The sequence below is a fragment of the Cicer arietinum genome, chromosome 2 (assembly GCF_000331145.2).
Source record: "Cicer arietinum cultivar CDC Frontier isolate Library 1 chromosome 2, Cicar.CDCFrontier_v2.0, whole genome shotgun sequence".
Classification (NCBI taxonomy): Eukaryota; Viridiplantae; Streptophyta; class Magnoliopsida; order Fabales; family Fabaceae; genus Cicer; species Cicer arietinum.
In genome coordinates, this window is record NC_021161.2 from 33,933,843 (window position 1) to 33,956,696 (window position 22,854).

At 31.2% G+C, this 22,854-nt stretch overlaps 2 protein-coding genes across 2 annotated transcripts; both read left to right on the plus strand.

The window, feature by feature from the left end:
• Positions 1-405: 405 nt before the first annotated feature.
• On the plus strand, positions 406-876 carry LOC140919423 (uncharacterized). Its single transcript, XM_073365434.1, has one exon. The coding sequence runs from the start codon at positions 406-408 to the stop codon at positions 874-876; it is 471 nt and encodes a 156-aa protein (XP_073221535.1).
• Positions 877-21,711: 20,835 nt separating this feature from the next.
• Positions 21,712-22,044, plus strand: LOC140919424 (uncharacterized). Its single transcript, XM_073365436.1, has one exon. It carries the CDS (start codon positions 21,712-21,714, stop codon positions 22,042-22,044), a length of 333 nt encoding a protein of 110 aa, XP_073221537.1.
• Positions 22,045-22,854: the final 810 nt, after the last annotated feature.

Genomic DNA, 22,854 nt, shown 5'->3' on the forward strand with positions numbered 1-22,854 from the left:
ACTTGCAACGATTCAGTACACTTGTTGAAACGTTGTCAAGTTTTTGGCGCCGTTGCCGGGGATTGCCATATCACTATTGAGTTATAATTTATTTACTTAACTGAAATTTTTTTTCTCTGCAATAAATTTTTGCTTTTATTTTATTTTTAATTTTGAAAAAAAAAACTATTTTAAATTTTTTTTATTTTTACTTAATTATTTGTTTTTCTTTATTTTAAAATTGGTCATTACTCACAATTTGTCTAACCTTGCATGCGAGGCTAGTCCTCAGCTGAACTTTTCTTTGATCTATAAATCGAAAAAACTACGAAAGCAAATCGAAAGGCGGTTCGAGAAAGGAGACAAAGGGAAATACAATTAGTAGTGGAAGAAGAGGATTTGGGGGATTTCTTTATATTTGCAGGAATGACTGATCCACCACCACCTGAACGTATCCTCGACGAGAATGGGAATCGAGATAGAAACCGACCTCTGTTGGCCATCCATAACCAACCGGTTACAGTCAACAAGTTTGAAATAAGTCCCACTATATATCGAGAGTTGAAGGAGATTCATTTTTCCGGTAAACATAACGAAAACGCCAATAGACATCTCACAAATTTCTTTGAACTATGTGAGACAGTGAAGGTGGATGGTTGCTCTGAAGAAGGCAAGATGTTGAGACTATTTCCATTTTCATTGAAAGATTATGCTAAGGAGTGGCTTAATTGCTTACCTTCCAATAACATCAACACATGGGATGACCTTGAAAATAAGTTCTTGGAACAATACTTCCCCCATCTATGTTCATTCGACAAAGGCAAGAGATTTCTGGTTACAAACAAAAAGAAGGGGAATATCTTCTTGACACTTACAGGAGGTTCAAGAGTTTACTAGCAAGATGCCCCAATCATGCTTATGAAGGCACTACTCAAATGCAAATATTTTGTAATGGTTTGAAGCCTGGCACTAGAATTATGTTGGATGCTACAACAGGTGGTTCTTTGAATTACAAAATCGCATATGAAGCACGAAAAATTATTGAGATCATGGCATCAAATGAACAAATGATGTTGTATGATAGAGGTGGTCGGTCAAAAAGTGGTATACTGGAATTGAATGTTCTGGATGTTGGGTTGGCTCAAGAGAAGCTGCCCTCAAAACAAATAGAAGATGTTATCGCCGTTGAGATAAAGAAGGGGATAACATCTCTAAATATACAACCCAAGTGGCCTCTATTAAATTATTGAAACATACTGGTTGTGACTCTTGTGGGGGAGCACATAAAAATGGAGCTTGTGAAGTACCTAATGATGATGATACAAAAGAACCAAAAAAGGTGAACTTTATGGGTAACAATTGGAAGCAGAATAATCCCTACGCTAGTACGTACAATTTGGGTTGGAGAAATCATCCAAATTTTTCATGGATATATCAACAGGGTGGATCTCAAGGTCAACAAGGAGCTCAAGCAAATCAAGCTCCACCTCAAAAAGCTGCTTGGGAGAGTGCTATTGAGAAGTTAGTAAAAAGTACAAGTTCTTTCATTGAGGAGACAAGATCCATCTAGAAAAATCACTCAGCCTCAATAAAGAATCTAGAGACCCAACTGGGTCAACTTGTTCAACAAATAACACAAATAGCGCCCATAAATTTGCCTAGTGATACAGTTCTGAATCCGCGAAATAATGTCCATGCCGTGACAACAAGGAGTGGCAAGGTAAGTGAACCAGTACCACCTAAAGCCAAAAAATGTGGGAGTACTTCAACTTCAACCCACTCGGAGGAAATGATCACCCTGACATCACTTCAGGAGCACATCGCTCTTGCAAAGGAGGAAGAACCTGTGGTGCAGAAAAAGGAGGTCGTGCCAAAGCCTGAAATTCGATTTCCATTCCCTCAAAGATTAAGAAAGGAAGAAATTGAAAAACAATTTGGTAAGTTTCTTTATGTTTTTAAAAAATTGCAAACTAACATTCCTTTTGCAGAAGCACTAAAGTAGATGCTGACTTACACTAAGTTCATGAAGGAGATTATTTTAAAGAAAAGAAAAATTGGTAGTGAAACAATGATGCTTATCAAAGAGTGCAGTGCTATTCTATAGAGGAAGCTGCCATATAAGCTCAAGGATCCTGGAAGCTTCTCTATTCCTTGCGCTATTGGGGATATAACTTTTGGGAAAGTCCTGTGTGATATTGTGGCTAGTGTGAGTCTTATTCCCCTTTCCATATACAAAAGGTTAGGCATTGGAAGAGTCAAAGACACACAACTGAAGTTACAGTTTACAGATCGCTCAATGAAACACCCATATGGGGTGGTGGAAAATGTGTTAATCAAAGTAGATAAGTTCATTTTTCCAATGGATTTTGTGGTACTAGACATGGAGGAAGACAGTGATATCCCCTTAATCTTGCGGAGGCCGTTCTTAGCAACAGGGAGAACTATGATTAATGGGGCGGATGACACCTTAATCTTTAAGATAAATGAGGAAACAATAACATTCAATATTCTAAAAGTCATAGAGCATTCAAACAAAAGAGAACGATGCAATCAAATCGATATTTTCGACGCAGTAGTTGACGAAGAAATTAAGCATCAAACACCCATTCTGCCATTAAAAAGAGTGTTATGCCTACCCCAAGATGTTGTTAAAGAAAGTGAAGATCCAAAAGTGAAAGATGTTTTAGTCATGTTAGAAGCATCACCATCTTACTCCCCCCGCTTCCCTACTAGATGGGAGGAGTTGAAAGGGACTGAAGACGAGTCCCTAGAGAAAAATAAAGACACATCACCCGTTGAACTCAAGCAATTGCCACCTCACTTGAAATATGTATTCCTTGGTGAGAAGGATGTTGTGTTCTTTTTGTCATACATGCCATCTTGACAATGGTTGAGGCGTCAAGCTAATGACCATAAAAAAATGCTTTGTGGCAGGCAACCCATAAGAGGTAACTTTTATTTTTGCAATCTTAATTTTTTTATTTGAATTTATTTCTTTTCAACTGTGTGTAAATGTGCACTATGAAGAAGAATTGTTAACAACTTGAAGCTAGTCTTAAACTATATGTTTCAGATTTTGAAATTTAAACTTTATTTCTTTGCTCATATCATTGCTCAATTCCATGAGTTTCACTAATGCATGCATTGTTGATTACTCCTTGGTTGTCGAAGTCTCACTTGCCATTTTTTTTAAAATAAATAACTTTTGCAGTGGCATGTTTGACATTATTTTGACAATTCATACTTTCTCTTATTATCTAGATGTGAGCATTTGGGCCTAAACACTTTAATTTCTTGTTGTGTTATTATCCAGACATGTGTTATCCCTTCAGAACTTGCATCACTTGTAATTTATGCATACACTAAGGCAATTTTATTTGGTCGTTTGAGCCTTTTTAACTACCGTATGAAAATTTTATGCTTTACTAGCCCATTTGAGCATTGCTCTTTCTTTCGGTTACTAGCCACATTACAAGGCAAAGACTTGACTTTAATTCAATCACCTTACTTGGAGGTAGGTAGGAAAAAATTTGTCTCGTCTTGGTAAAATTCTAAGTTTGGGGTTGTTCATGGGATAACAATTTTTTAAGTTTGGGGTGGTAGTTCTCAAAAATAAAAAATTAAACTCAAAACAAAAAGAAAAAATAAAGAAGAAGAAAAAAGAACCAGTTTGTGTACTTCGATAAATAACACATTCTTGATTCTTTTGTTAATGTTTGGGAATTTCCACAATGAAAATGTGAAGAAAAAAATAGGTAGAATAAATTAAAAATATGTACCTAACACCAAGTAGTAGAGCCTACTATCCCAAAATGTCCTACCCTTACCTAAGCCCCATTACAACCCGAAAGTCCTCCAAAAGTGTATGTGTTTGTTGTATTGTGATTGCTAAATATAATTTTTTTTTCAAGTCTATGGTAGTGTGATGCATGTTCTAGGATTTCGGTGATAAATTCATAACTCTTGCAAAACACTAGAAATTTTGGTGAGATTGTGCGAAGAGATAGTTGAACTTGATGAATGAATGCTAAAATATGTAAATTGTGTTTTTTTTTTTTTAAGCAACCATGGAGCATGATGAATGTTTTGTAGTAGCTAGAACTTTGAAAATTGAGTTTGATTTTATTTGAGAAATTGAGTTTAAGTTTAATCTTAATTGTATCAAATAAGAAATTAATTATTGCTTGGGGACAAGCAATAGATTAAGTTTGGGGTTGTGGTGACTCTTGATCATATGCATATTTTTCATTGTTTTTAGTCTTATTTATCGTTAATCATTAGTTAATTTAAGGAGTTATTTGATATATTTTGATGATTTTAGTTCTTTGATTTAAGGAAATGTTTATGTTCTTATTTCCTTGATTAAGTAGAGATTTTTCGTAGTTTTGCGTTATTTCTTTGTTTTATTGCAGTGCTGAATTTTGGTGAGAAATCAACATGACCTATGTGGAGTATTTCAGCCATATTTTTAGTTGTAGATGTCCCATTGGAATCAAAGACCAGTGCGAACGAAAGCTAAGATCCATAGCTACAACTTTCATGAAGACACCAGAACATAATTCATACTCGAAAGAGGCGATCAATGCAGTATACGTCAGACAGAACATGTTGTGCGCCTGAAGCGCAAAAATCTGCGGATGGGGCGCATTTCGACTTTCCTGACTCTGTCCACTTGCGCCTGAAGCGTAAATCCCGTTCCTGGTGCGTGTGGCACGTGGAAGAATACATTAAAACACATTTTTTTCCACACTTTTTAGGCATCTTTTTTACTATTGCAAAGTTGGGAGACTTGTGTCCTAGTACATAAACTCAAAGATGGCCGTTTCTAACACCATTGGAGCAGTTTTATGAAGAATTATTCATGAATCTTTCTTGTAATTCTTCTCTAATCTCTATCTTTTCTATCTCTGTCATGAGTAACTAATCTCAATTTGTTAGAGATGAGTGTAACAAAATGAAACCCTTGTTTTTCTAATTTGATTTCTAGTTATATGAATTAGTTTATTGAATTATTCTTCTCATCTATGTGTTTAATGCTTTTTATTGCTTGATCAACATTAAAAAGTTCTATGATTCGTAGTTTGAAACATAAGTGGACTTTACGAATGCTTGAGATGAGAAATTCATGATATTGTAGTATAGGGATAGATGCAGAAGATGAAACGAATTAAATTAATTGTTAAGACAATAGTTTAATAAGAGAATTCATGTATGATAAGGCTTAATTCTAATCTTAAATATACTAAGGAATTATGGGTTACTTTAGAATTAAAGGTTATGTCACTAAGACATTAGGGAAAAAATAATAAAGAGAATTAGACAATAATTCAATAAAGGAATTCAGTAACTAGGATCAAATTAGACACCAAGGTTGGGTTCTAAGTGAAACTCATCCCTAATATTTTTCCTATAATAAATGATAACTTTTATTACTATTGTTAGTTTCAAATATTATTTCAATCAATTTGGAAATTTTTTGTTCTATTTTCGTAATTAAATATATTTTAATATTAAAATACAATCCTTGAGTTCGACACTCAGTACTACCATTTTAATTATTACTTGCAACGATTCAGTACATTTGTTAAAACGCTATCAAACATGCATACATTTTATAGCATGATTATATTACATTAGCATGGTATAAAATGTTTCACAAACCTTTTTCTATATTACTTTTAACTTTATGAATTGACTTAACAACTTATGAGTCGATTTATAAACATCAAGAACATAGTTTTGACATCATAGGGCTGTAAATTGACTCACTTGTCATGTGAACCAATTTACCAGCATTGCATGAAGTTTTTTTGTGTCGAATTACTCTTGTATGAATCGATTCACATAGCTTAAGACTCCAAAATTAGTTTTCCAAATATGTTTAAATTGATTCACAAGGTGTATGAATCGACTTACCAACTCTACAATATTGAAATTTGACCGTTTAAAGGTAGTTATGGTCGTTACAAATATGTTATCTTGCAAGAATTGGGGTTGGATCTTCAACTTGAAGATTGGTGAGTTCAAATTTTGGAGACTTTGTAACATTTGCTGAAGGTTCTTGTAAACGTTCAAAATCAATAATAAAGAAAGAAACTTTCATTTGATTGAATAGGGACATAATGTACTCTATATGCAAGGGCAACATTGAGGAACATATAAACCACAAAATAATTCTCTCATTTTTTTCCTCTTTAATTTTTGCAGTTTTACTTTGTTCTTTGATTTTCAATTTGATTGGTTTTTTATGGGTTTTTCTTTTTTAGTGCAAAATTGTTAGAAAGATTGTTACTAGAATTTTCTAATTTAGAATATTTTCTTGATTTCATGTGTGGAATTAATTTCTATTTTTAACTTTGAATTCATTACCTTAGACTTTGATTGAAATTGAAAATCAGATATCTTAGTGTTTCTATTACTTTTTATTAATTGAGTCTTTAATTTGAGATTTTTGCAATTTTGTTTGAAGCATTAGAATCTTTTTCAAAAAAACTTCTATCAAATCTCTTGTTTTGTTATATAAGTTTCCATATGAATCATGTTGTTGGAATTTGATACCGTCAATAATTTGATACGAATATCCAATATGATTAATACTTGGGTCTATCACATTTAAAACTTTAATTTTATGTTGTTTGACATAAATGGTTTTGAGATGATATTTTAAACTATCAAACTCTATTCAACCTCCCTTCTAGAGTTCATTGTGAACCATTTCATGAGTAACAAAAGTTGAACAACAAAAGTACAAAGTGTGTTCTTCTTGGTATAAGTGAAGAATCATAAGCATATAGATTGTTTAATCCTATGACAAATAAAGTTTTGATCAGCAAGGATGTTGTATTTGCTAAAAAAAAACAAAATGGAATTGGAAGAACGACCAAGGAGTTGGAAAAGAATACTTTATTTATTTGGAAGGAAAACACGAACATGAAAAACAGACACAAATAGCTGAGGAGACAAACAATGAAGTTGTATACATTGAAAATGTTAACAATAATGAAGATGAAAGATAAGAGTAGGCTGAACCACAAATTCCCAACACAACCACTAATACAAAAGGAACGTGAAATCAAACTCAAGGCAAAAATAGAAAGAGACCAGATTTTCTAGATGACTATAAGACTAATGCATAAGAAGATTACCCTGGTTAACACCAGTAGAACTTGGCAATGTTCACTCACTTACATAGTCCTACTAGTTTTGAAGAAGCAATCAAAAGTAGCAAACATATAAGGTTATGGATTCAGATATAAATGTTATTGAAATGAATGCAACATGGGAATTGACCAACTTACCAGAAGGATAAGATTTAAATGGGTATTCAAAAAAAATTCAATGAAATGGGAGAAGTATAGAAATACAAGGCTCGACTAGTACCAAAGGCATATGCTCAACAACATGGGATACATAATTATCATTTCTCTTGCAATTCTCAAGGGATGGAAAGTATATCAAGTTGATGTTAAAAACGCCTTCTTTTCGAGAGAATTGAGTGAAATGATATGACAGATCTAAGTAAGATAAGCTACTTTCTAGGAGTTGAAGTCGTGCAAAATAAAATAAAATTGCTAATTTTTCATAAGATGGTATCTAAAAAAAACCTTTAAAAGGTTTGGAATGGAAACTAGTAATGATGGGAATTGTCCTATAGTATCAGATTGTAGATTTACTAAGGAGGTAAGTGGTGACAAAGTAGATGTCACGAGATTTAAACAAATGGTAAGAAGTTTGATATATTTGGCTGTAACAAGACCAAACATTATGTTTGTAGTATGCCTAATTAGTTGATATATGTAGCAACCAACAAATATGCATGTGTTAGCCATAAAGAAAATACTTAGATATTTGAGAAGGACAAATAATTTTGGTGTTCAGTATTGCAGACTTGGAAAATGTGAGCTAGTAGCTTTTCAAGCAGTGATTTTGTTGGTGATATTGATGACAGAAAAATCACTTTGTGGGTATATGTTTATGATTAAAAATGGAGTTATGTCATGGTCCTCAAAGAAGCATCTAGATGTTATGTTATCGACCATATAGGAATAATTTGTTGCTACAACCTCTTGTGTTTGTCAAGTTGTGTGGTTAAGAAGGATATTAGAAAGATTGGGTTATCCTCAAGAGTAGTCAACGCTTATTTTTTGTCATAACAGTTCAACTATCAAGCTGTCAAATAACCTAATTATGCATGGTGAAAGGAATCATACAGATATCATATTTCACTTTATTCGAGATCTTTTTAAGGATGAAGTAATTGAGTTAGTGAGTTGTAATACTCAAATACATAGTCTCTGAAATATTGACAAAACCATTAAAAAAGGTAAGCCTTCAAAAAGTTGTGTGAAAGAATAAAATTGTGCAAATTTTTATTTATTGTAACGGATTACTTGTTGTAGTTCTATTTAAGGGAGATTTGTTAGTTATATTGTAGGTTGTTTAATGGTCTATGTTGGGCCTTAGTTGTTTGAATTACTAGTCCATTTTTTGTGTATTAGATAGTTATAATACTCAACTAACTTACTAATTGTTAGTTGATTAATATATTGTATATAAATCTTGTAGTTGTAACTGATAAAGTAACACATACAAATTTATGTCTCTTAATCCAAAAAGTCATGGCATGTCAACTTAAATGGTAATGTATCTTTGGGTGTTACGTCTTCATCCATAAATGAATTCTAAATTATCCACTACTTTTATGTGAAATGGTACACATATCTTATGTTGTGGCTTACACTTAAAAATACATAATTTGCTAGTTGAGATCGATAAGCTTTTGATTTTAGGGTGAGCTAAATTTCCCTAACCCTAAGTAAGGTCAAGAGAGAAAAACAAAGTGAATATTAGTCAGTGGAATCTTTCTCAAGTCAATAGAGGTCCACAAAGGTAATGACGACGTAATAATTGGTTAAAGCTCAATAAAAACTTGAGAATTTGCCAGTTATATTCGTGTTCCACATTTTTAGTGCCACTAACACAGAGGCACTATACGAGGAAAAAACATGTGTAGATGTTGACTAAGGAACATTCCCTGGAAATATGAAAGACCAATCGGTTGTAAGACGCCACATATTCCCAATAGTGGGAACAATCATGCATTAGTCACGTAAATAGTTGAAGCAAACCTACATTTTTGTGGTCCATGATTATAGTAAGTAGGACTAGCATTTGCCTATAAATATCAACCCTTGTAAATTTTCAAAACACACTCAATCAATCAAACAATCTTTTTACGCATTTTATCTCTAACATTTTGGTTTACTTAACTTTTATGCATTTCTTAATTTAGTAGCTCAAAATACCCACACATTGTACTTAACACTCTTCAGAATAGTTAAGGAATCTATAGTTGAGGGATATAATTCCTTCTTTGATGTAATTGTTTAAAGAAAAATGAATTCTGCTTAAGAATAATTAGTCAATATCTCTTAAATTTAAGTTCCGACAACAATTTTAGCACGCCTAGCGAAACTATTACGGTAATAACCATTGAAATGTTTAGTTTGCCAAGTCAAAATTATGTTTGGCATATGCACTTGAATTCTAGTAGAAGTCTGAGTAGTATGGATCAAATGTCTTGATCAACATCTAAAAGGTTATGCCAACAAACACCTAATGACCCTCCACCAACGTTAGGAGTGCAACTTCCACTTTTGTCCCCTACGCTCCAGAATACGCAACAGTGAACGCACCCGGGCGTGTCTCTCAACAACTTTTACATCATATTAACCTAGGGATACCTAACATCATCTATCAGGTATCACAACAACTTGCTAACATTGTTAAACTCATGGTTCACAATGATGTTCAACAAGTCGAAGTGTTAGAGGCCAAATGAGCCAACTTTGATGAGCATTATGTCACCTCCCCAATCCAAGGGAACCATCATCAGGAAGGCATTATAACTCAAAGTTATCCGATTATTGCAATGATAGAACCTTCACAGGTGCAACCGAGTTCTATGTAACAAATATCTTATATTTCTTCTAATTATTAGCCTAGTACTTTTTCCAAAGCTAAAGGAAACAAATGGTGAGTGATACATATAGTCACTCTAACCTTCAATATAGGAATATATGTATGGTAAGAAGCTCACCTAAGGCAGTAAGCCAAATGTGTATGTCCCAAGTTTTGCCTTTTGGCAATACTTTGTAGGAAAACAATGTGTCATACGTTGCAGAACAAGTGTTTGGCCTAGTAAAATAATTCTTAAGTCTTATGGAGTATCTAACACAACAACCATTGGGATATTGTCCATTTGTATCGACTAACCCCACAATCTACCTAACACGCCCTTATGTACCAAAAATCAAATGAATGGGTTCGGTTGTTGTACCACAATCAACTATTGGTTATGATGGTGAACTTACATTGATTACAAATCCATTTACCAACACAATAAACTAGTGGTCTCAAGAACTCCTATGAGAAGTGCTATTGCAATGAACCAGGAGCAGCAATGGGGTAATCCCCCACATCAAGTTCAATTTCAACAAGGTTTTCAAAACCCTCCAGATAACATGCGGCATCATCCAACTGCATCTGAGGCTAGACCTATTGGAAAATAGTTGTTGAATCTCAACCTCATAATCGATATTTTCAAGAGGTATTTTAGGGTTCATCCGAAACCTATGGATAGGCCTATCTATAGGAAGCCTTATTTTGAGTGGTTGGACAAATTGGTGCCTCTACCTAGAGGTTACAAGACTCCTTACTTTGCCACTTTTTTGTGAAACATGGCTTCGAGGGTAGTGCGCATTGAGCAATTCATTTAGGAGAAAAAGAAAAAATGTGATCATCGAGAAAGAGGCTCGCACCTAGTCTCCATCATAGATATAGAGGAGTCTAAAAATGATAATATAACTTTTTCATAAGTCAAATAATTGCGTAGCTAGACATATGCTAATGACGTGGAATTTTAACTATTATTGACACTTAGAAATTACTTTAATATCATCATTAGTAATTATAATTAAAATATTATAAAAATAATTTTTGAATTTCTCTCTTTGTTCCTTTCTCTTCCAACGATTATCTTCACACCCAGAACCGTTATATTCAAATTAAAACTGAAAAGGTCATATTTCACCGACAAAATTTCTTTTTTTCTAGCGTTTTGTATTTCACAGTAGGTGTATTACTAGTTGTCATCGTCTAAATAGATAACAAGTCGTGTCAATGAGACTCTTCAGTCCTAACTATTTCAGTTAACTTAAGTCTCAATCCCTCGAGTCCAACCACTAAGCCCCATATCAACCCCTATAATTATGGTCCTCTGTTAATAATGAGGCTTTGTGGGAGAGAGAGCGAGAGAAAGGTCAGGAAAGGAGAGAAATCGAGAGAGATTCATTGTAGATTTCACAATGTGTGTTTGAGAGAGAGAGTATAAAGTATGAAGATGGAAGGAAGAAACAATTTTTTTCGAAATTTAAGACACTCCTTGAAATCAAATTTGGGGAATTTTTAGGGGTCTTTTAGAATGAATTTAAGATTAATTAGGGTTTATTTTTATATTGGTGATTTTTGTCCCTTTTTCTCTTCAGGATTGATTGATGAAGATGATATGATTTTTTATGGGTTTTCTTAATCTTTTTTAAAAAAAAGTATTTTTGAAAAAAAAAATTAACTAAAAAATTGATGTGGCTTGACACATCAACATTTTAGAAAATAAATAAACAAAAGATCTAGTTTTGGACATTTTAAAATAAATCATCAATTTGGCATAAAAAAATGTAAAAGATCAAATTGTTACAACTAAATAAGATAAAAGACGAAAAATGTAATTTGAAAAGAAAAAGAAATCAATTTGTTTTTCCTCTTTAATAATTAAGGGTTAAATGTACTTTTTCTCCTTATATTTAATGTTAGTTTCACTTTTCACCCTCTTTATTGAATTAAACATTTTCTTCCCTAATTTTATTGTAATTTTATTGTTTTCCCTTTAACTAAATTTTTCTATTAAGGAAAAAAGAAAACGTTTAAATACTATTTGTCATAAATAAAAAGACAATTTTATCCACAAGCCATAGGATCTACACTATTTCCTTTCAATTCATCTTTATCTACCTAGTACTATTCTATTATTTATTATGGCGAAATAGATTTACAAAAACAAAAAAACTCATTAACACAAAATAAATATCTATTTTTTTGTCTTCGCTTAGATTACAACCTTTCGAAAGTTATTTTCTCTACAATTAATGAAACCAAAAAGGAGATGGTTATCTAGACTTTAAATGGAGAACATTGTTGTTTGTGTAAATTTTGTTGAACACCAAATAACCACATGCACATACAGTTGTATACACATCAATCCATAATCTCTTTTTCGGTTATTTGTCCTTCCAGTAGACATATATTGGATGACTTTGACAATCTCGTTATGTCAAATTTATGGGATGACTTTATTAACTTTTGTTGTAAACTTTAATAGAAGAATCACACTAAAGGAAACATTAAAATAGTTAGTATTTAATTAGTAAGGAAAATGCTTAATTTAATAAATGAGGGTGGAAAATGTAACTAATTTAAAAGATTAGGGAAACTATTAAATGGTTAGTTAAATGAATACATACAAGGTTATTGATGTAATGTGAATAAAATTTCATTCATCTTTTCTGGTGCTTCCAATTTTATACTTTTTTTTGGGAGTAAACTAACAAACTAGTATGATGCCGTTGTCTCGTGCGATGTGGAATTAATTATGAGACTAATGTAATATTTATATTTCTTTGTAGAAATTAAATTTGAAATTTGGGAACAATCGTATTTTAAAATATATATGTATATTTTACCTTGATGAGACTCTTGAAGAGAATTATTGTTATGAAAAGAAGAAGAAATATAAGTTAATCAAAATGATTTTTTTAATAAAACCACATTACTTTGTAAAAAGAAAGCATTTAAAATATCCCACCATACAAAATATTTTTTAACAAAGAAAATTTATACAAAAAGTTGAAAAATGAAAGAAAAAAACATTGTAAAATAGGTGTATAAATGGAAAAAGTACAGTGCACTAAATGGAAGTGTTAGATAATAGTCTCTGGGTTTAAGCTATTGGGTTCTTTATTTTATGGATTACTATATATACTAAATGTAAACTTTGTATTCGTAATTTTATTTTGATCATTCTTATTGAAACCCTAGCCTCTTCTCTTATTTTCTCTTCTCATATGAGTATCTATTGTTAACTTGGTATCAAAGACAATGTCTCGATTTTGGTAGTTACTGTAAAGTGGTCAACAACTTTTGAATCGAACTACTCGATTGATAATTTCATCTGATTCAGTTGACCTAGTTATGTTTGTTATCTTTCTTTTGGTGAGTGCAGTTTCTCCCTCTAGTGTGATTATGTTCGTTTTTGGTGATTTGTTATGTTTATTGAAAGGTCCTTTGATTCTATTATTTGTCTTCCACTGATATGTTATTTCTTATTTTATTACTTTGATTGTTTGCCATGGTTAGTAATAAATATGATTCTTTTCAATCTATTAGTGTTCAAATAAAGACAAAAATATTTTAATTGGAGCTATGTAGTGAGAAAAAAAATTGAAAAGAAAGAGAATGTGGAGTTATATTGATGAAACCTCTATAACACCCACAAACAAGAAAAATGTAGCAACATATTAGAAAGATTTGAAATTATAAGATGTTAATAATTTGAAAAAATCTTACTTCAATTAATAATTATAGTATCAAACTTACAAGGACTTTTTACATCATTTAAAACACTTGTATGTTCAGTCTAACTGTGCGAAACAATATTTGTTGTAGATTAAAATTTGTGATCTTAAGTAGAATAATATGTCCATTCATAAAAAAAATTCTACCATGACTAATTTGTGGGATCAATTGGATATTTTTGAATTGGCTGAATTGAAAGTCTTCAAAGTGTACACTAATTACAGAAAAGAGAAACATTTGCTTTAGTTTCTTATGGCTCTCTAAGATGAATTTAAAGAGCATTGTGGAACCATTTTACATCGCCCTTTTCTTCCCAGTGTTGATTCTATTGTAAATAGGTTACTCCAAAAACAAAAACCGACTCAAGTGTTAGCCTCAATCGCAATCAAAAAGGAATGTGATTCGGTTGCCCCTTCTAAAAATGGAAAACCTCAAGAGAGGTTGGTTTTGGTATTGTGGAATGTGCTTCAGTTGCCCCTTCTACTGTTGAAGTCACAGAGAAGGAAATTTAAAGCTCCATCATCAAATGTTGTTGCTCAACCATCTATTGGTTCTAGTATTACTTTTGTATATCTATCTGAGACTACTTTATAAATATCTAATCTTGTTCAAAAGTTTCTTGCCACATGCCATATTTGCTTCCTTTGTTAAAGGCTTGATTCCCTCTTGTTCGAAGGTATATTTTATTCCATATGGTTTCTTGATTTTGGTGTATCACACCATATAACATTTGATCATAAGTCTTTTGTGTCCTTAAATCATTCATCATCCATGTCGGCCATGACTACCGGTGCCACTCATATGTCACTAGTAGACGCTAGGTATGTATCCATAACTAACATGTTTGTTTTTTATGTTTGTTATATTCACGACCTCGCCTTGATTCTTACTTTAGTTGGTCAATAGGTTATTTTTTCTCTCCATTTCTTATCATGTGCAACATGCATATTCCGAAGGGACTTTATATTTTGGATACATTGAGAGTCCAATAAACTGCGACCTCAAATTCTACTTTCACATCATATTTACCATATTTTCATTTGAATTCATCTTCTACTAAGTATTTATATATGGAACTCATGCATTGGTCATATTTTGAATCTAGATTAAAGTATTTAGCTTCTACTAGAGTTTTAGGAAAATTGCAAACTAATAATATTTCATAATGTAGTGGTTGCAAACTTACAAACTTTTATGCTTTAAATTTTAATAAAAGTGTTTCTATTTCTAATGCCCCTTTGATTTAACTCATTCTCATGTGCGAAGTTCAATGTTTGTTCTTACCGAAGGTGAATCTAGATGTTATGTCTCAATTATTGATGATTATACTCGTATTGTTGGATTTATCTTTAAAAAAAACATTCTGAATATTTTGGCATCTATCATATGTTTCGTGTTATAGTTAAAACTAAACATAATGTTATTATATTGTGTTTTTATTGTAATCTAAGAGGTGAGTATACTTCTAATATATTGTATGAGTTGCTTACTTATGTTGGTACTATTCACCATACTTCGATACTAATACTTCTAAGAAAACGGTGTTGATTAAAGAATGAATTTTCATATTGTTGAAACTACTCATTTTGTTATCTACTTTAGTTCCATTTGAGTTTTGGGATGAAGAAATTCAAACCGTTGTCCATGCTATTAATATAATCCCATCATCTATCACCTCAGGTTTTTTCTCCCTTTGAAACTTTGTTTGGATGTGCTCTTGAGTATTCATATTTAAAGGTATTTGGTTCTACTTATTTTGTCCTTCGTCCACAAGTAGAGTATAGTCAATTGTCTCCTCGCGTCTTTTTCGTGTCTTGTTGTGTTACTTATAAATATTAATTTCTAAATAAAATACAACAATTATTTTATTAATTAATATTAAACCAAAGAAAATCGTAAGTTTTTTGTAATAAAAATATTGTGTGTAGGGACGAAAGAGTGAGGGAAAGAAAGGGAGATAAAGAGAGTGTTTCTTTGTCCTCTCTTGATTGCATTCAAAAAACAATCAAATACCTATTAAATTTGTAACGTCCCGTTCAAAAATGAAATAAAGAATGTAAGAAAAAGAAAGAGAAAAGGGTGCATGATGTCAAGAATAAGAAAATGTTCATTCTCTCATCTCTTAAGTGAAGTTAAGACTAGGACATCAAGAACATCATTAAACTAAGACAACACAATCAAGAGCATAAAAACCTCTTCTTGAGCTTTTTGGGCATGAACATACAAATGATCGACCAAGACACTTTTTTTACTAAATAGATGGACCAAAAACATCTTTATACAAAAACGGTCATGCACATGAGTTGGGTCTTGCTAATTCTACTATTTCCTATTCCAAATTATTCTTTGGCCCAAAGTAAAACAACAAACAATATATTCACACACACACACATCCAAATAAAAATGACTCTTACTTTTGTTTCTTTTTATTAGTCATTTTGAAAGTTTAAAGTTAAATTAAGTATTATTTCTTCAAAATTGTGTCTAACAGTGAAAGAAAAAAAACAAACCTAATAGACACAAAACACACATCCAAATAAAAATGACTCTTACTTTTGTTTCTTTTTATTAGTCATTTTTAAAGTTTAAAGTTAAATTAATTATTATTTCTTCAAAATTGTGTCTAACAATGAAAGAAAAAAAAAAAAAAAAAAAAAAAAAAAAAAAAAAAAAAAACAAACCTAATAGTCGCCTCTCCTCATTCTCTCTTTTTTTGTTTCTTTTTTCTTCATCTAAGAAGAGTGGTATTGACTCTCGTATTCTTGACAGGTCTGAGCTTACTCATATTAGCCCTAATGTTGAGAAGGTTGACTCTACTCTTGATCCAAATAAAAATGACTTTTACTTTTGTTTCTTTTTATTACTCATTTATAAAGTTTAAAGTTAAATTAATTATTATTTCTTCAAAATTGTGTCTAACAATGAAAGAAAAAAACAAACCTAATAGTAACCTCTCTTCATTCTCTCTTGTTTTGTTTCTTTTTTCTTCATATAAGAAGATTGGTTTAGGATCAATTTTTTGTCCAAAATCTCTCATCTAAATTATTTTTCTGATTCTCTTTTATCAAAATAAGTGATTTTCACATATTTAGATTTTGTCGTCATAGTGCGACGTTGTCTTAACCATATTTGTAAACTTTTTGCCATTTTATACTATTAACATGGATGTTGTGAGTATGTTTGCTTATTCATCCTTTTCGTTTTTAGCAACTATGAATTGTATTTTTGATTGATGTAATTTTCACGGATTTGAATGAATGAATATCGTATTTTTAGTCAAAAAAATTGTCTCTATCTATTTGTTAGAACCAAGTTGGTTTCAAGAACAACGATCCTTAATTATTTTGATGATAACATAACTTATTTTGTTGGAACAATTATTATGCTAATAATTTATTTAAGTGTGCAGAATCTTGTTACAAGAATTAAACGTTTTTACGCTACATCCTCTCATGAATAGACATGCTAAACAAAGCAGTTACAACAATAATCTATTACATTTGTTGAAGTGTAACTCAATGCACCTCTGTTGAATCTTCTTAGACAAGTTCATTTTGATGATTTTACATTTGATAATCTCGGCATCGAGCTTGACCTCTCATAAACTCAACACTCTAATTAAAGTCAACACTCTGATAAAGTCAACTATATGATTAAAGTCAACACTCTTATTAGTACTATAAGCTCCATCAAGCTCTACTCATTATAGAAGACTTATCATCTGACTAAAGAAGCGCATAACATCCTCTAACAATGTCATCTTCTGATCATCCTTCCTGTTTTGACAAGATATGTTGAATCAATCATGAAAATAGATTTGGACAAGCGTTTAATATTGATTCATAATCTATAAATATTTGATATGATCTATTAATTCACATGCTGATTTGATGCAATCACAACAACAATCAGAAACCCTAATGAACTATTCAATACTCTATAAAAGGATTCGTGATTGTCACAAAAAAGAAGAACAACGACGAAAAATAAAGAGAATCACTTCTATGATTATAAACATTTCAAAATCTCTTGTATTAGCTCTATGGGTTGAGATACCTAAGAAATCTTCTAAAAGCAAAAATCTTTGTAAACATTGTTATGTAAGAATTAGTTCCAAACCCAATTTAAACACTTTGTAACTTGACTTAGTAGCAGTTTCTATGTTCAACAACATGATTGTACTAAGCTAGAAGTTTGAGAAATCTTGAAAACAATCAATTGACCATAAGGTGTTCAGTGAACATGTAGTTCCATTGGTGAATAGTGAATTAAATTATTATGTGTGAAAGGACTAAACGTAGCTACCGTGTTGGTGATGAACCATGATAAATTGACTTGTATTTCTTCCCTTATCTCTTTATTTATTGTTTTACTCATTCATGTTTTCAATGTCATAGTTTTAGGATTAAGTTTTTGAAACAAAATACAATTGTTTTACTCTTTACTTAAAATGACGACTAAAAAGAAACATAGATAGTTCTTAAGTCCTACTTCAACAGAAAAATGTCGATATTGTTATGATGAACATCATGTTCTAAATTATAACTCAGAACTCTACAATTGTATGTGTAAATTTTTGATATATTTATTATCTCGTCTATTGACAAAAAAAATGTATTACAATAAATTTTGTATATAAAACTATTACATATGTATCTCCTTCATCCTTAAATATAAGATCCCATTGACTAAAGTATTTGAATTATAAATAAAAAATTATTACTATTAAATTTATTAACTATTAGTAGTAATTTTATAAATTTAATCTTTATATTACATCTATACTCAATGATAAATAAAAGTAAAATTAGTTAAATTTTGATTATATTTTAATTCTTCAATTGTAGCTATTTTGTTGTTGTTGCTAATATTTAATATAAAGGGACAAATAAAATCTTAAAAATGTTACCAACGTGATGTCGAAAGATAGTATAACTTCGTAAAGAAAAAACTTGATACCCAACTATCAACTGCAGGATTAATGACATAACGTACCTAAGTCGTGGAATACTTTAAGCCATTTATTAATTGAGATTCAAATATCAAAGGAATACCTCCTCAATCTTAAAATATAAATAATTATTAATTAAAAAAATTAATATATATAAACGATAAATTTTATTATTTTAACAGTCAAATTTCATATTTTAATTTCAAATTTTTATAAAATTTTAAAAATATATAATATTTTATTAAATAATTTTAAATGAACGTATGATAAGATTTAAAAAATATAAATAAATAATGATTATTAGATTATATAATAGTATTTTATGTTTATACAAAAGTTTGTATATTTTGTCATTAATAAACGGTTGAATTAGTCAAAATTATCAATGATTTATTATTAGAGTCAATGAACTCTATATAGTTAATATTATTAAATTAAACATTTTTGTTTACATGTAAACTCAAAAATAAAAAATCTTTAATCTTTATTTTAACTATTTTAAATATTACAATATAAATAATTGTGATAAATTAATAGATGTAATATATTTACAATAAACGTTAAAGTCAATTGTTTATACCACATACATGGGAGTAGAGGATAAAAACCAAAGTAGTAGAAAGGATTCTGTTGTTATTATAATGGAAGTTTGATTGGATTCATCGGAGTAGGTGGGGCCGTTGGGGTTGGAGAAGCCGTAAGGAAGTGTAAGTGGGTTGGTGAAATGCTTCTACCCTTCGAGGGATTTTCTTAACTATAATTAAAAATATATATTTTTTATGTTTATTAAAGATGATAGTTAAAAATATTTAAATATTTAAATTATCTAAAATATAAATACAGTAATAAGCTTACTTTTAATTACTTTAAACATCTCTCAAAATAATAAAAATTAATATAAAATATTTTTAGAACAATATATTTCATAAGATAAGATCAATTAATTGATTTTTTTTACTCTTTATACCTATAAATAGATGATTTTTTTGGTTATAATTAAGGAAGAGGGGTTACTGGATATTGAATTGAAAAAACGGGAATATTGGATAATATTGGCCAATTCAATTCAATACAAACCTTGGCCAATTCAATTCAATACAAACCTTGGCCAAGGACACACTCCCACACCTTGTTGCATTGCACGTGTGTTAACTTGGAACTGCAAGTTGCTTTGCTTTTTCCACGTTGAATTTGATTTTGACTTCTTTCTAATATTTTATTTTAGGGGTTGGTGGTGTATATATTGTCTTTCTCATGATGATGGTGTAATAAATGATACCGAAAATTAACGAAAGGAAGGTGTACCTATATACAGGATTTTTTTTTAAAAAAAATATCTTCATTCGCACATGCGACTATGTAATAAAATTCTTTTTTTTTTTTAATGTTTTTAGAGGTTGTAAGGAGGTCATCATGTACTATGAATTTGAAATGAGTATATTGGAAAAATTAAAAAGAATTTGAATTCAAATTCATTAAAATTCAGATGATGTACTCATTCTTCATACTAAATATACATGGGAGCTACTTAAAAAATTTAAAATTGATTAAATGTAAGCATTTGCCTACACCTATACATCCAACTTGTTTTCTTGATAAGGATGATTCAAGTAAAAAGGTAGATCAGAAGATATACAGAAAAATAATTGGTTATCTCATCTACTTAATTGTCTCTAAACCTGATATTTTGTTTAGTGTGTGTATGCCAAATTTTCGTCTGACCATAAAGAATATCAAGTTGGTTTGAAGAATTATGACTCTTATTTATTTTGATGATAACAAAATTATTTTGTGGGAACAATTTAAAGCATTAATGTTCTATTTCAGTGTGCAACTCCCAAGTTAGGTTTATTTTGAAATGAATTTATGTTGAATCCTCTTATGTTTGGATTAAGTTAAAGGAACACTAGCACTCCGCTTTTATTTTCATTTTTTGAGTCTAATGAAGGCACTTTGGAACGCGTCTCGTGTGATTCTGTTAATACAATTATACAAGCAATGCTCTATCTAGTCTCGCTCTGATGACTAAAACAAGCATATGATCGTCTGTCTCTGATAATCACATCAAGCATGGTATTGAGGTAGACATAGTAAAAATTAGGTAATAGAGAAAATGTCACCTCCTACCTCTCTAAAAGAAGTGAGAAATTTCTTGGGGCATGTAGGATTTTACCGCTGATTCATTAAAGATTTTTCTAAAATTTATGAGCCTTTAACCAGTCTGCATCCTAAAGGATGCCACTTTTATCTTTGATGAATTTTGTCTTGATTCATTTTGCAGCTTAAAAGAATCATTGATATATACTCTGATTATAAAGCCACCTGATTGGAGTCTTACATTTGAAATCATGTGCGATGCTGTCGATTTTATTGTAGGTGTAGTGTTGGGCAGAGAAAAGACAAGAAAGTCCATGTTATCTATTATGCCAACATGACTTTGGATGAAGCTCAATTTAACTATGCCACAACCAAGAAAGAGTTATTGGCAGTAGTGTTTCCCATTGACAAATTTCATTCCTACTTGGTGGGGTGGAAGATAATTGTCTACACATACCATACATCCATCAAATATATCTTAAGAAAGAAAGATGTTAAGCCGATATTGATCCAATAGGTACTACTTCTCCAAGATTTTGATCTAGAAGTTTGAGACACTGAGGGATTTAAAAATGTGGTGGCCGATCATCTCTCAAGGCTACATGAAAAAGAAAATGAAAATGAGTTACCCCTGGATGACTCATTTCCTGATGATCAATTGTTTGCTCTTGCATAAATAGAAGCACCATGGTATGCTAATTTTGTGAACTACAAAGCAGCTAGACTACTACCCCCATATTTGAACTATCAACAGAAGAAGAAGTTTTTCTCGGATTTAAACAATATTATTAAGAGATGGGCAAATGGTGTTTTCAGAAGATGTATCCTAGAAAAAGAAATGGAAAACATCACATTTCATTGTCATTCTTCCGCTTACGGTGGAGATACACTCTTCAAGCAGACTTCTAGTGGCCTACACTCTTCAAAGACATGTGTTGTTTGTGCTTCAATATGATCAATGTGAGCGTACCAAAAACATATCAAAAAGAAATGAAATGCCTTTGAACAATATCCTGAAAGTTGAAATCTTTGATGTTTGGGGAGTTGATTTCATGGGCCCATTCCCCTCGTCGCTTGGAAATCAATACATCCATATAGCGGTGGATTACGTGTCTAAATGGATTGAAGTTGTGGCTTCCCCAAAAAATAATGTTAAGGTAGTGATTAAGCTATTTAAAAATGCAATCTTTATGAGGTTTGGTGTCCTAAAAGTGGTGATTAGTGATGGCAGCTGCCATTTCATAGCTATACAGTTTAAAGGCTTGCTAACAAAGTATGGAGTGAAGCACATAATTGCCACAACATATCACCCTCAAACTAGTGGATAAGTAAAAGTTTCTAATAGAGAGATCAAGAGCATTCTCGAGAAAATTGTCTTTGTATCAAGGAAGGATTGGTCCATGAAGCTAGATGATGAGTTTTGGGCCTACCTTACAACATACAAGATTCCCATTTTTATGACTTACAAATTGATTTTTGGAAAATCTTGTCACCTCGCAATTGAGCTCGAACTCTAACGATGAATCTGTTGATGAAGAAATTGAGATATCCTTAGCAACAAAGGTATAACACCAATCGTGGTACCTTGCCAATGGATGCTTACGATACATGACAGGAGAAAAGTCTATGTTCCAAGACTTGAACCTCAAAAATGGAGGATTCATAGGTTTTGGAGGTGATTAGAATGGTAAGATCATTGGGTACGGAACAATAGGTAATCGTTTTATTCCCTATATTAAAAATGTTTTACATGTAAAAGGACTAATGCATAACCTACTGAGCATAAGTCAATTAAGTGATAGTGATTATGATGTTGTCTTCATTCAAAAGTCATGTAAGGCAATAAGTCAAACAGGTGTATCCTTACTATTTATTGGCCAAAGGAAAAACAATATTTACAAAATAAATATAACTGACTTGAATAAACAAGAATTAAAGTTTCTTATGTTTGTAAGTGAGGAACAATTGGTTTGACACAAAAGGTTAGGACATGCCAATTTGAGGTTAATCTCAAAATTGAAAATACTTCATTTAGACAGAGGCTTGTAAAATCTTAAGTAAAAATCATATGTTCTTTGTGAGACATGTCAAAAAAGGAAATAAACAAAATCTTATTTTTCTTCTAAAAACACTGTCTT

Coding starts and splice junctions, on each gene's coding strand:
- LOC140919423 (XM_073365434.1), top strand. CDS start 406: ATGACTGATCCACCACCACCTGAACGTATCCTCGACGAGAATGGGAAT.
- LOC140919424 (XM_073365436.1), top strand. CDS start 21,712: ATGCCTTTGAACAATATCCTGAAAGTTGAAATCTTTGATGTTTGGGGA.